At 31.9% G+C, this 13,664-nt stretch overlaps 1 protein-coding gene across 1 annotated transcript; it reads right to left on the bottom strand.

Annotated features, from left to right (window-relative positions):
• Positions 1–659: 659 nt before the first annotated feature.
• Positions 660–12,373, bottom strand: LOC139524077 (very low-density lipoprotein receptor-like). The gene is made up of 10 exons (XM_071318636.1): positions 12,266–12,373; positions 10,638–10,708; positions 10,064–10,183; positions 8,716–8,841; positions 7,246–7,377; positions 5,425–5,550; positions 4,641–4,772; positions 4,093–4,224; positions 1,329–1,448; positions 660–894 (listed from the first exon to the last, which is right to left on the bottom strand). Exons 2-10 carry the CDS (start codon positions 10,696–10,698, stop codon positions 824–826), a joined length of 1,020 nt encoding a protein of 339 aa, XP_071174737.1. The 5' UTR covers positions 10,699–10,708; positions 12,266–12,373; the 3' UTR covers positions 660–823.
• Between the last annotated feature and the right edge of the window lie 1,291 nt (positions 12,374–13,664).

Below are 13,664 nucleotides of genomic sequence, written 5' to 3'. Positions count from 1 at the left end.
CTAAACTTTAAAATGGTTTGATTAGGTGTTAATATATTTTATAAACCGCGGTCTCTCATAACCGCCCATATATAGGAGGGTATAGCACAAGAAATGTTGATATTTACTACATGTAAAGACAAGATAAACTAAATGCAGCGGTTTGTAAATATATGTAAATGTCGGTCTCTGAATACATTTACATAACATTTGCATACCTCTTCAAATCCGGGATTTCGTGTAGTGATAAATGTATAAGAGTTAACCAACACATGTTGTTCCTATATTACTTACGACGGTAATCTATTTTTAGTACCTATAAACATTGATTTTTTAATAAACTCCCTTAAAAGGATTGCATATAAAAAGAGGAAGATGTTGTACAATTACGGATGAGAGAATAACCAACCAGAGACATTTCACACGTGTCGTCAAATAGTATGATGTTTTAATTGATTTGCAATATTATGTTAATTTCCAAGCATTATTTGCCCCTGTTTGATTTTACAGATTACATTATATAAGGAAATGAAACACTAAAAACGATTAATGACAAGACCATGTGGTTGCAAACGATTTTCTGGCATCAGAGGTAAAGACTTAATTCCCAATGGGAGGCGGAAAAAATATTGTATTTAAGGATGTAAACTAGTGTCACCTCAAACCAAAAACCAAATAAGTTTTACGAGAAGGATAATATTTTTTATTCAATATGAAATTTTCTTGTATTATGTGCGTATAATTTTTTATAAATACGTTTTACTGGTGTATAATGTTCAATTAGAAATATCGAAAACTGGCTAAAATTACAGGCATAGTTAAAGGCATCAATATCTAGATATCTTCAGTTTGACTTCTTTAGTCCACGCGCTGCTCTGTGATAGTCCATTAAACTATTTATATTTCTTTTTGCGTCTGAAAAAATAAATAAAACATTATCCTATAAGTCATAGTGTTAAAAAAAATGCATTTTTTCTTACTTGATAATTACGATGAAAGATCTCACAGAAAATGCATGACTCTTAGATTGGTAACTTGTGTCTGTTGTTTTTATGGACATGGAAGTGAAGGATTGAGCCCTCATATGTAAACATTAAACATAGCCACACTCTTTATATATCTGTCTAAATGCAAAGGCTACTAATGCATTTGGTGGGTGTCATTGGTTGCTGACATTAGATTTCGTTTTATTTTTTTGGTTTTGAATCTTACTATACTGCATGAGGATTTATTTATTGTTAAAGGAAATGGTGCTGTGTCCTACATTTATTTACAATATTTCATATCAGTTCTGGTAAAATAGTTATCTCATATGCAATCATTGATTAATATTCTTCTTGTATATTTACCGTTGCAGTTTTCTTCATCAGATCCATCGTCACAATCCGTGTCATTGTCACACAAGTAAGCCTTTAAAATGCATTGTAATCCACTTTTACATTTTACCTCATAACTAAGACATTGCTTTGCTACATTAAAATAAATAATAACAATAAATGATAAACAAATTAATTAGAAACGTAATTAAAATCTCTTAATAGCATTATCTGCAAAACGGGAAGCATAGCTACAAATTTCGTGTTTTCGATCATTGAGAATCACACTTCCAAAGACACATCAACTGGATAAGACGTCATTGAATTACTGAAGTATTTGATCGACAACATAGTTTTTCGGTGGATTAATATTTTAGCATACAATAGGGATAGAAATGGGTATCAAGTGTGCACCACTACTTGCCGCCTTGTTTTTGTACTTGGAAGTACAATTCCTACAGAACTTTCGGAACGCTCAAAGCCAAACATTTGAAATCCGAATATGTATAAGTACCGAAACCGTTGAAGAGCTATATGTCAAAAATACCTAAAATAATTAGCCGAATTCATCTAAAGCCAACTTTGTCTGAGGAAGTTGAAACCTTAGTTTCTTAATAATTTTTAAATTTATAAACGGACAATTTTAGTAAAGTTTGTTGAATCATGTTAATACCGAAGCACCGACTACTGAACTGATGATACCCTCGGGGACTGATAGTCCACCAGCACAGGTATCGACCCAGTGATGTAAAAAATTGAAAACACCACTTTCAATAATTTCTTGCGTCCGCAGCGGTTTTCCGGATATATCTTCATCTTAAGTTTTATTTAAATAGTCATATATTTGTGTCGTTTAAACTGTGTCGGTTTCATTAGGTTTATATTATAGTGCCGTTATTACATTTGACATCCACCGTGAACAAGTCAATACACTAGTATTATCTGTGTTACTCATATAATAAAATTGAGAATGGAAATGGGGAATGTGTCAAAGAGACAACAACCCGACCAAATAAAAAACAACAGCAGAGGGTCACCAACAGGTCTTCAATGTAGCGAGAAATTCCCGCACCCGGAGGCGTCCTTCAGCTGGCCCCTAAACAAATATATACTAGTCCAGTGATAATGAACGCCATACTAATTTCCAAATTGTACACAAGAAACTAAAATTAAAATGATACAAGACTAACAAGGCCAGAGGCTCCTGACTTGGGACAGGCGCAAAAATGCGGCGGTGTTAAACATGTTTGTGAGATCTCAACCCTCCCCCTATACCTCTAACTAATGTAGAAAAGTAAACGCATAACAATACGCACATTAAAATTCAGTTCAAGAGAAGTCCGAGTCTGATGTCAGAAGATGTAACCATGTTATACATTTATAATCAAGCTGTTTATAGCTGTTTTCGTTTAGTCATTGATAATGAATAACATAATGTTAATATTAACAGTACGAAGTTCAAACCTTGTACCCAAAATAAAAATGTTCTCATTGTATTTTTTTTTCTCGACCAAAATATTGTTTTAATCTAAGAGGTATTATATATTTCATTTTCATATAATGACGATTATTTTGTTTCTGTTTTTACTGTCAAAGTTTTGCGGTCTATTTATTGACATGTTTTAACAATTGGGTGCTTTAAGAGTATAATTTAGATAATGACTTATAACTACGGAAGCCGATAAGGGCCATTCAAAAAAAAAAATGATGTCGTAATTACGACATAGCATGTCGTAATTTCGACATAACATGTCGTTATTACGACATCGCTATGTCGTAATTTCGACATAACATGTCGTTATAACGACATCGCTATGTCGTAATAACGACATAATATGTCGTTACAACGACATCGCTATGTCGTAATTTCGACATAACATGTCGTAATAACGACATAGCTATGTCGTAATAACGACATCACTATATATATTAAAGAATATGTATTATGATTGCCAAGACACTACTGTCAAACGATGGTCACGATGTTCCTAAAACACGACATTACACATAAAAAGCGGCGTCGAAGAGGGTTTTTGATTAATTTTTGCAAGTTTTATTTGTTTTTTTTTATATGTTGGTTGATTTATTTATTATATTACAAAATTCAGGTTCTGTTCGTTTTGTGATGTCATTTTATCATAAATTACCTCAAGTTGTGGAAATCTATTTAATAATGTTTACCCTTTAAGTTATTTCAACTAAAAATGCATTACTGTCGCAAGAAATGTGGGAAAGAAAGATGGGACGGAAGTAGATATAGAAAGATGTGGTACAGTTTTCCATAAGAAAGATATTATTTTTTAGATGTACGAAACTTTTATCATATGATGTTTAACTTTCAATGTGCATATCATCTAGCTATCTGTCATTGTAAAATTTAACTCAACCCCAATACAAATATATCTGACACTCTGCAAGTAAATCGAACAAAACACAACATGCAAATATAAAGCAACAAGAACCCAACCAAAACGTGGGGATTATGTTAGGTCCTCCGAAAGGATAAGTCGATTCTGCTCTATATGTAGCTCCCGTCGTGTTGAACATTTGCACTTCGATCATCTACCGCTGACTTTAATCAAACATGGCTTGCAAGACATTAGTGATGCAATGTCACAATAATGTTACGTTTTATTTTGCTTTCAACCTTTTGCATTGATCATTCATGTGGACATTTATATTGCGAACTGAAATTGGCAAATAAAAGTTTTCTTTCCATTCGTTGGGAAACATATGGAATATTAATATATGTTTAAAAAAGAAATTTTCAATTACGACAATAAAGGTTAAGGATTACCCGCACACATGTTTACGTCTTCATCTGAGTTGTCTGGACAATGTTTAAGACCATCACATTGGAACCTAGGATTTACACAGTGTACTCCATTCTTGCATCTTACTTCCCCTTTAGGACATTCCGGTGCGTTCGCTGTAACAACAGTAATGCATTATGTAAGATAAGCAAAATCTAAATCCAGCTTCACTGATAACTGATATATTGTCTCTCTCTCTTTCTCTCCCGCTCACGCACATTAACATTATATTTAAAAAAAAAACAACATAAACATCTCATATTATCGTGCTTAAGCATTTTTAAAGTGCATCATTTACTTCCAAAGTACTTAGAACTACCAATAGGATTTCATTGTTGAGCATCAGTAAGATCTCATGAAAGTCCGTTTTATATTACAAGTTTCAATTTATGTTTGTCTGTAATAAAAAGTTATTGACATATCAATTGGTTCATGGATCATTTGATGACGAATTTCAAAGATCAATAACAAAGACGTGTACAGAAAACATAAACATGATCGTAAATTGTTAATACTATGAAATATGAATTACCTCTACAAAACTCTGGGTCAATATTGGACCCATCTAAACAAAAGGCATCATCTGTTGCCACACAAAGGAGCCTAGTGGGAAAACATTGCAAGTTGTTTCTACATTTCATAAAACCGCTGGTACACTGGAAATCTGTAATTCATCTTTCGAAATGTATCAAATTAAAAAAAAAAAACATAAAAGCACTGATGTTCAGTTATTTTTCGGGTTACTGACTTGTAAAGAAATATCTATGGTTAATTTAAGCTCCATTGAGAAATAAAATTATAGAAATAACACAGCATTTTTTTATATATCAGCAATGTCGTCTGATCTATAATTTTACCGATGTCGTACTATACTTGATTGTGACATTTTGACAAAGCGAGTACCCCGTGCATAGCAGAAAATAATTAACCTATCAACGCAACTGGTCTGGTTCCTTTTGGTTGTTATGAGATTCTGTAATTTTTTTATTGCAACCTTGATTCCACTTTAAATCGATTAACGAAATTTGCCTCTTTTTTAAAACCGAATGACGAGATTTGTCTCTTTTAAATTGATTGACGAGATTTGTCTCGTTTTAAATTAATTGACGAGATTTGTCTCTTTGAAATCAATTGACAAGATTTGTCTTTTTTAAAATTTATTGACGAGATTTGTCTCTAACACAGGTAATGTTATTTGTTCTTATATTCCTATTCATTATTTGTTTACATACCTTTAAGTAGAAAAAAATATATATATGATAAGTTCCGTTTAAAATCATTAAAAAATGCTTTTAAAGAATTTACTCATTAAGTACCTTTGCACATTTCTTGATCTTCATCAGATTCATCATTACACTTTGTGTAACCATCGCATAAATAATGTTGATGGACACATTCTATGTTATTTTTACATTTTACAGTCCCACTTGGACAGCTGAAATCTGTAATTGCATATATTACACAAAGAACATTAAATACATGACATGTAAGCATCCTTGGGGTTACGATGAAAATTGTCGAAATTAAAATGTTAACGTTGAGTAAATAGTCAGCCTGAACAAAGATGCATTTTCTTTTTTTTAAATACAGCCCTTGGATGGTGTAAACTTCCCAAAAAACGTGTATGGTGCAATGGTGTAAGGTGTATGGTGCAATGGTGTAAGGTGTATGGTGCTATGGTGTATGGTGTAAGGGGAATGGTGTAATGGTGTATGAGGAATGGTGTGATTGTGTAACGTGTGATCGGGAATGGTGTGAATGATGGTGTACGACATTTCATAAGTTGAAAAGGAAGTTCTTTTTATTTTGTTTTTTTTTTCAAATTGTAAAACATCAACAATAATAATAATCTTAATATTTGAAATTTAATTGCATTATGGGTAATTTTGAATCGTGTAGATAGAATGGGTAATGGTGTATGGTGTAATGTGTAAGGTGTATGGTGCAAAGGTGTAACGTGTATGGTGTAATGGTGTATGGTGTATGGTGTTATGGTGTATGGTGTTAGTGGGAAGTTTACACCATCCAAGGACTGTAGAAAAAGCGTTATAAAAAGTAAATAATTGTTCACCTGTTCGACGTTAAAGTCATTAGGGAGTTTCGATCATATTTGTATTATATTTTATCGTATATTGCTATTGTTATATGTATTTTCTGGTTTCCTTCAATCTATTAAAGTTTCAACAAGTTTCGGGTCTCTCTCTCTCTCTCTCTCTCTCTCTCTCTCGGTAAAAGTTTGATTTTTTTCTTTTGATAGACATTTTCCTAACTTCCAAATATTGTGTACAGAAAGCTATGTTGATGATTCCGATCGAAAGTGTGTATAGCCATTTCATACCGAGTATGCATGATAGCAAAATGAAGAACAGGATACTTAGCTTGATATAATAAAGAGTTGATTCTACAATAAGCAAAAAAAAAAAAAAAAAACATATTGTCGTGTTCAAGAAGTTTTTTTTAATTGCTTCATTTACTTTCAGAGTACTTATAACATGTATAACGCCAGACAGGACTTCATCGTTGAGCACCTGCTGTAAGACCAATGCTGAATGAAAGTCCGTTTTATATTACAAATATTCAATTTATTATTGTATTGTAATAAAAAGTTACCGACATATTTCATTACAGATTTAATTAGTTTGTGGCGCGTCCTGGCGTATAAAATTATAATCCTGGTACTTTAGATACTATTTACACCACTGGGTCGATTCCACTGCTGGTGGACGTTTCGTCCCGAGGGTATCACCAGCCCAGTAGTCAGCACTTCGGTGTTGACATGAATATCAATTATATGGTCATTTTTATAAATTTTCTGTTTACAAAACTTTGAATTTTTCGAAAAACTAAGGATTTTCTTACCCCAGGAGTAGATTACCTTAGCCTTATTTGGCACAACTTTTTTGAATTTTGTGAGTCCTTAATGCTCTTCAACTTTGTATTTGTTTGGCTTTTTAACTATTTTGATCTGAGCGTCACTGATGAGTCTTGTGTAGACGAAACGCGCGTCCTGGCGTATAAAATTATAATCCTGGTACTTTTGATAACTATTGATTACGAATTGAAAGATTAACAAACAATACGTGTACAGAAAACATAAACATAATCGCAAGTTATGAATACTATGAAATATGGATTACCTCTACAAAACTCTGGGTCAATATCGGACCGATCGTGACAGAAGGCATTCTCTGTTCCAGCACAAAGGAACGCAATTGGAAAACATTCCAAGTTGTTTCTACATTTCATAGAACCACTTGGACACTGGAAATCTGTAATTCATAACTCGAAATATATCATGTAAAAAGAAACGGTTTGAAGAATTTTTGTTCAATGATTGTCTTTATTATTACCATATTTATTTTGGTTTCAGATTTGTAACTAAAATTCTACGGTTACTTATCGCTCCTTTGAAAAAGAAAATCATAGCAATGAAAAAGCCTGAACTCAACTTAAAGTTTAATCTAGCACATGTTTCAACTTTGTCAGGTCTTTATAATGACATAGCTACATGTATTACATACATTTATTTATTCGTAGACCTAATAAAAATCATTTTAAGAGCTTGATAAGGGTAAAAAGAAGTGACCGTATATTTTCATTTGATGCAATTACAAAAAATTCTTTTCAAACAATGTACTTGTATTGTTTAAATTGCAATTTGAAAAAAGATACTTAAAAGAGAAGAAACATCCATAACAAATATACATATATATATCAAGAAATCCTTCGTTTCAATTTTGCACGTTTGGTCTTAATGACTGGTGTCACTAGTGCAGACGGCGCTGTCGAATTTTCCAAAGTTCAAACTCGGTTTTGGGTTAGGTTCGTGTAGCTCATTCTTCAGTTTTCTTTGCAGTGTATTGTTTGTCTTTTATCGTTATTCTTATTTTCATGCTGTGGTCTTTTTTGTTTGTGTGTGATTGCTTCTGATTGTCCCGATGCTATCTTCTCCCTCGCTTTAAATGTTGAATTTGAAATTTAAAGCTGTAACGTTTTATTCGAAAAGAATACACGTGTATTTTCGCTGAAAATGTTTGATTTCAAGATTTCAAAACATCACTAGCTACACTAGCGACATGAGTTTGTGTTACAACTTTGCAGATATCAGTAAAGTAGTTTGATCTGTAAGTCTACAGATTGCGTCCTATTTCTAATTGTGACATTTTGACGGAATTGGCATTCATATGGCGGGTAAATCATGCATAGCAGAAAATGCTAAACATGTCAACGCAACCGGTCTGGTTCCTTTGGATGTCATGGAATTCTTTCAATTTTTGTTTGCGACCTTGGTTCGTCTTTTAAATCGATTGACGAGATTTGTTTATTTTAAATTGATTGAAAAGATTTGTCTCTGTTAAAATCGACTGTAGAGATATGTCTCTGTTAAATCGATTGACGAGATTTGTCTCTTTTATATTGATTGACGAGATTTGTCTCCTTTAAATCGATTCACGAAATTTGAACATCGGTAATCTACTTTCGCCTTAACTTCATATACATTTTTTGTTAACTTAGTTTTAAGTAGAATAATATATTTATGATAAGTTCCGTATAAAGTTTTCAAAAAGTGCATGTCAAGAACTTACTGATTTTTACTCATGAATTACCTTTACACATTTCTGGATCTTCATCTGATTCATCGTTACAGTCTTTATATCCATCGCAAAGATGAACTTGACGTACACATTCTATGTTATTTTTACATTTTACAGCCCCACTTGAACAGTTGAACTCTGTAATTGATTAACATATAAGACCCAAAAATGGAATACGGAAATTCAATACATTACATATTTACACACGAATGCATCCCTGTGGTAACGAGGCAAATTGTCGAAATCAAAATGTTAACTGAAAGTAAATAGCTTTTATGTCTATCAACATTGCATTTTTTTTTAAGGAAAAAGACGTCATAAAAAGTAAAGAATTGTCGTTCGAAGTTAGAGTCATTCAGTAGTTTAAATCATATTTGTATTTTAGTCTGTCGTGTATTGTCATTGTTACATGTATTTTCTAGTTTCCTTCAATCTTTTATAGCTTCAGCACGTAGAAGGTAATAGAAAAATGTTTTCCTAGAGATCAATATATAATGTGAAAGAACAATAACTTTATCTAATAAATTTGATAGACAGTGAATGTACCAAAGATTTATTTCATGAAATCCGCTGATTGAACAACACTTTTTCTAAAGACAAGATAGGTTGTCAATCGTCAATCATTTCACTTATTGGACAATAATTGAAGCTTCGGTGCATAAACAATGTGTGTTTGTTAAGGTTATACATGAAAAGTTATTCATTGATTGTGAAATCAAATCTAAAATAACCTGGCGCCAGTTTGTTTTTGCAAAAGACGTACCATAATTGTTCTGTTCGTGATTTATTACAGAAATCAATCGCTGGAGTTTATCTTCAAATCAGAGATACATTAGTATACTGTGTCTATATGTCATTGCAAGGTACTGCTTTTAAACATATGGAGTGATAAAATGTATATATCAATGTTAAGTATAAAAAATTCAAAGCAATTTCAAGAAAATGACGTGAAAGAGTATGATTCACAGTAAAGATACTTGCTATTTCAACAATATTTTGTGCTTCAAAACGCGCTGCTGTAATTTAGTTTTACAACGATACAACCTTAAATCATCCTTGCTTGACGACCTGTTAAAGGATAGTATTATAACGTGATATTTCAGCAGTTTCTAAACGAAGAACTTCAATGTTTCAAATGATAGGACCCGTTGAAATCGTTTAATGTTGTTAAGAAAAAGAAAAAAGAAGATTAAAAAAAAAAATTCTCCGTCTACCTTTAATAATGTGTTCCTATCGATTTTTTTATATTATTTTGCTACGTTTTCCTTGATGATTGAAATGAGTGAGACATTGGACATTAACCTCTGGGCCATTTCCATTCAACAATAAAGAATATCCATGTCAGTATATGAGATATTACCTCTGCAGAATTCAGGATCTTCGTCAGATTGATCGTCACAATGGACATGTCCATTACATAGTCCTCCCCATGGAATACATTGCACATTATCCTTACATTTCTCACAATTGTTTTCTGCAACTGAGAGTCAATTAGGCCATTTTAAATGGAGATACATTACACATTGTTTGTAAAATCTTAAAATTGTTTAAATTTTTAAATGAATAAATTGAATTGCAATTCACCTTTGAAGACATATCATTTGTAATCGACCAAACCCTATTATTAAGTTGATTATGTTATTGATAATTCATAGTATTAAACTGTTATGTCGAACAACGCACTGAGGGGGTCAGAGTTGATCCAATGAAATGTCTAATTTGCTTTAAAATGTTAAGGTTGGTGTGTTCCTGATGAAGGTTAACATAGAAACGCGCTTCCAAATCACTCAATGTTCATACTCGTTCATATTACAAGTATATTCAAATAAAAGCTTTCATTTAGCATGTTGAATAAAAATAACCGTATATTATTATATATACATGTACTTCCAAATATATAAAAACATTTACGCTTAATCAATTCAAATGCTTACCTGACAATGAAAGGTTTGTGCAGAATCCAATCACAAATATTGTCAACGGAAGATAATTCATTTTTTCCTGTCTAAAAAAAAATAAAAAACACTTACAACTGTGATACAGACCAATGTTTCAGTGTTATAGCATCAGTTCTCTTATAAAACTTGACAAAAAAACAGTTGAAACTTTAAAGAAATAGTACTACGTAAAGAAGATCAAGCGAATGAAACAGAAGAAAACATTTCCTAGTTTATAATCAAGCGTGGTTAGAAATTGGTTGGAAAAAGAGAAATTAAGTAGCAAAAGACATTTATAAAAATTATGTTCAAACCTGACATTTACATGATATACCTTCGCAATGCATTGCGCGTTATTACTGCAAACCAAGATGGGATAACCGTATAAAATTAAGACTTTACCTCGTCAAAATTATCTTTCCATAACATTACGTCACTTGAATTTTTAAGTCAGTGTAGGGATGACGCGCTATCAGTTTAACTCTTGAAAAGCGATAATTGTTTCCCCCATAGAATCATTGTGATCCTTTTATATAAGTTGTATTTGAACAAATCTTAATATTCCCCTCTGAGTATTATATTCACCTCTTAAATGTCTAAGTATATGATAATACTTTTTATCAACCTGTAGCCTAATGTTAAAAAAATATAGATTATGAAGCAAGATGATGTATCAAATAGTTTTGCTCTATACGCTTTCGAAAAAAATAAAGTCAACTCAAACACGCAATAACTTTAAAAGATGAACACTACTTTTTGAAGATTTTTGTTCACCTACCTTATAAACAGTTTCATTTCTATTGTTTCATTTCAACAGGTCAATTTAGTTATTTATTTATTTAATATATTTATTTATTTTTATTTAATTTTTATACTTTTATAGATTTAATCTATTAATTCTTATTTTTTTTAAATTTATTTATTCATTTTTTATAACCTTCTTTGATTAATCATTTTATTCAAATAAGAGCACTTTACTTAATCTTTATCTGTTTATCAGATACTGCACCTTTATATTTATAGTCCGATGGGACTATGTAATAGGTCAAAGAAATGTAAATAATTTATTGATTCTCAATAACGTTTCCCATTTACATTTGTAAGTCGATATTGTTATTAATTTATATTCACCGTGTAGAACGCCTCATGTGGGGTGTCAGCTATATATCTGATACCGGAAAAAATCGTCAAAAGTAGATTTTTATCCAGAAACTTGTTTATGAAGCCTTAAAATCTGCAACACGGAAAACTAGAGAGAGGTGTGTGAAAAAAACAGAGCACTGAAAACGTCTGCTTCTTCTTGTTGGAAATAGACTATGGTTCGGTTCCTTCCGTGTAATACTTTTTTTGGTCCTAACAATTCTCAAAAAAGAATTGTTGATCCTTGAACTTACTTTGATCGTTTTTCTCCGCTTCAAAACTGCCATCCTGATTCAAACAAAGCCGACATCCCGCATGTGGCGTTCTACACGGTAATATTTCTTATTCATTTTAACAATTTCCATAACAATAACAGGTCTTAATAAATGGATGAATTTAAAACATTTTTCTGGACTCTCGTCTGATTCAAGATACTGTTATAAAAAGTTAAATTAAAAAAAAATCTAATAAAGTAATATTCTTACCCGAGACAAATATGTTCATGTAATAGCTATGATAGACCAGAATCCTAAGGAGTTATAAGCTTTTATAGTACCTATAACATTTGTCGTTTAATTATTGTGTCAGGCTCACTGTTTAAATCGCTAACAAACCTAATTTCAGACCATTATCAAATAATCATGTATAATTTTCTTATGTATTTCTACAAATGGCCAATTTAGTACAAGATATTACAGTTGTAAAGTTCAATCTTTTAAAAGGCTCAATACCTGACTAATCATCAAATTATAACGCACTCATGAATACAATTTGAAAACTATTACCCCAAAAATTCATTATAACAATTACACAGCTGATAGTACTTAGTACGTTTGAACATTTAAAAATACTTTGAATCCTAGGTTTAATTCCATTTATGAGGGTAGTTCAGCAATAATACATCCACGTCATTATGTCCTGCTTTAATTTAAATCATATTTTTTTATTCACCCACGCAACAAAGTTGTGGAGCGTATAATGTTTTTGACACGTGCGTCCGTCTGTCTGTTTGTCTGTCCGTCCGTCAGTCCTGTTCTTGTCATCGCAACTCCTCTGAAAGCGCACAACGGAATTGCATGAAACTTTGAAGCTAATAAGGACATAATACGGAGATGTACATATCAACAGGAAATTACGATTCCATTTTTTTCCAGGAGTTATGCCCCTTTGAACTTAGAATTGAAGCCTTATTATACTACTGCAACTGTTGATACTTTGTAGTTAATGAGGACATAATGTGTAAGTGTGCTTATCCACAAGATTTTTTTTATCAGATGACTTTTGTAGAGTTCTGAGCCTTTGAACTTAGGAATCTGGTGAGATTTTGTTTGTCAAGTGACAATGTGAGGGCGAGAAGTATGTGAGCGTGCTCAAAAAGGTTCTTTAATAGATAACTTTGAAGTAATATAAAAACTTTAGACTTTTCGTTGGAAAGGTTGTTTAATAAAAGGCCCGATGCAAGATGTTGTTCATGCAATGGTACGATACAACAATAGCTTATTGGAATATTTAAATTTTTCGAATTGAAAGCAAAAATAAGTACTTGTTTTATGGTATAAGATTTGCAATATTTTTTTTTAGTTTCAGAAGCATGATGTTCTTAATTTTTGTAGTTATAAAGACGAGTCTCAAATAGATTTGATTTAATTTCAAAGTTTCGCATATGACTTCAGAGACGTAATGCTTTTGGAAAGTGAACAAAAAAGGACACACTTTAATGAGATATAAATGTTCCATATATCTTCCATACAAGACGGACGAAAGATACCAATGGGATATTCAAACTCATGAGTCGAAATCAAACTGACAAACACATGGCAAAAAACGAAAAAAGAAACAGTTCAATTTTGAAATTATAAGAAACCAAGGTTTTAACTCCCTCAG

Source organism: Mytilus edulis, chromosome 5 (genome assembly GCF_963676685.1).
Source record: "Mytilus edulis chromosome 5, xbMytEdul2.2, whole genome shotgun sequence".
Classification (NCBI taxonomy): domain Eukaryota; kingdom Metazoa; phylum Mollusca; class Bivalvia; order Mytilida; family Mytilidae; genus Mytilus; species Mytilus edulis.
Note: the sequence above shows the minus strand (reverse complement) of the source record. Positions and strands in the feature narration are given on the sequence as shown.

Excerpts from the sequence above, each read along its gene's own strand:
- LOC139524077 (XM_071318636.1), bottom strand. The coding sequence starts at position 10,698 with ATGAATTATCTTCCGTTGACAATATTTGTGATTGGATTCTGCACAAAC. Across the intron at positions 1,449-4,092 it reads AGACGTAAACATGTGTGCGG|CAAAGCAATGTCTTAGTTAT; the intron begins GTAATCCTTAAC and ends ATTTTAATGTAG. Across the intron at positions 895-1,328 it reads TGATGAAGAAAACTGCAACG|ACGCAAAAAGAAATATAAAT; the intron begins GTAAATATACAA and ends TTATTTTTTCAG.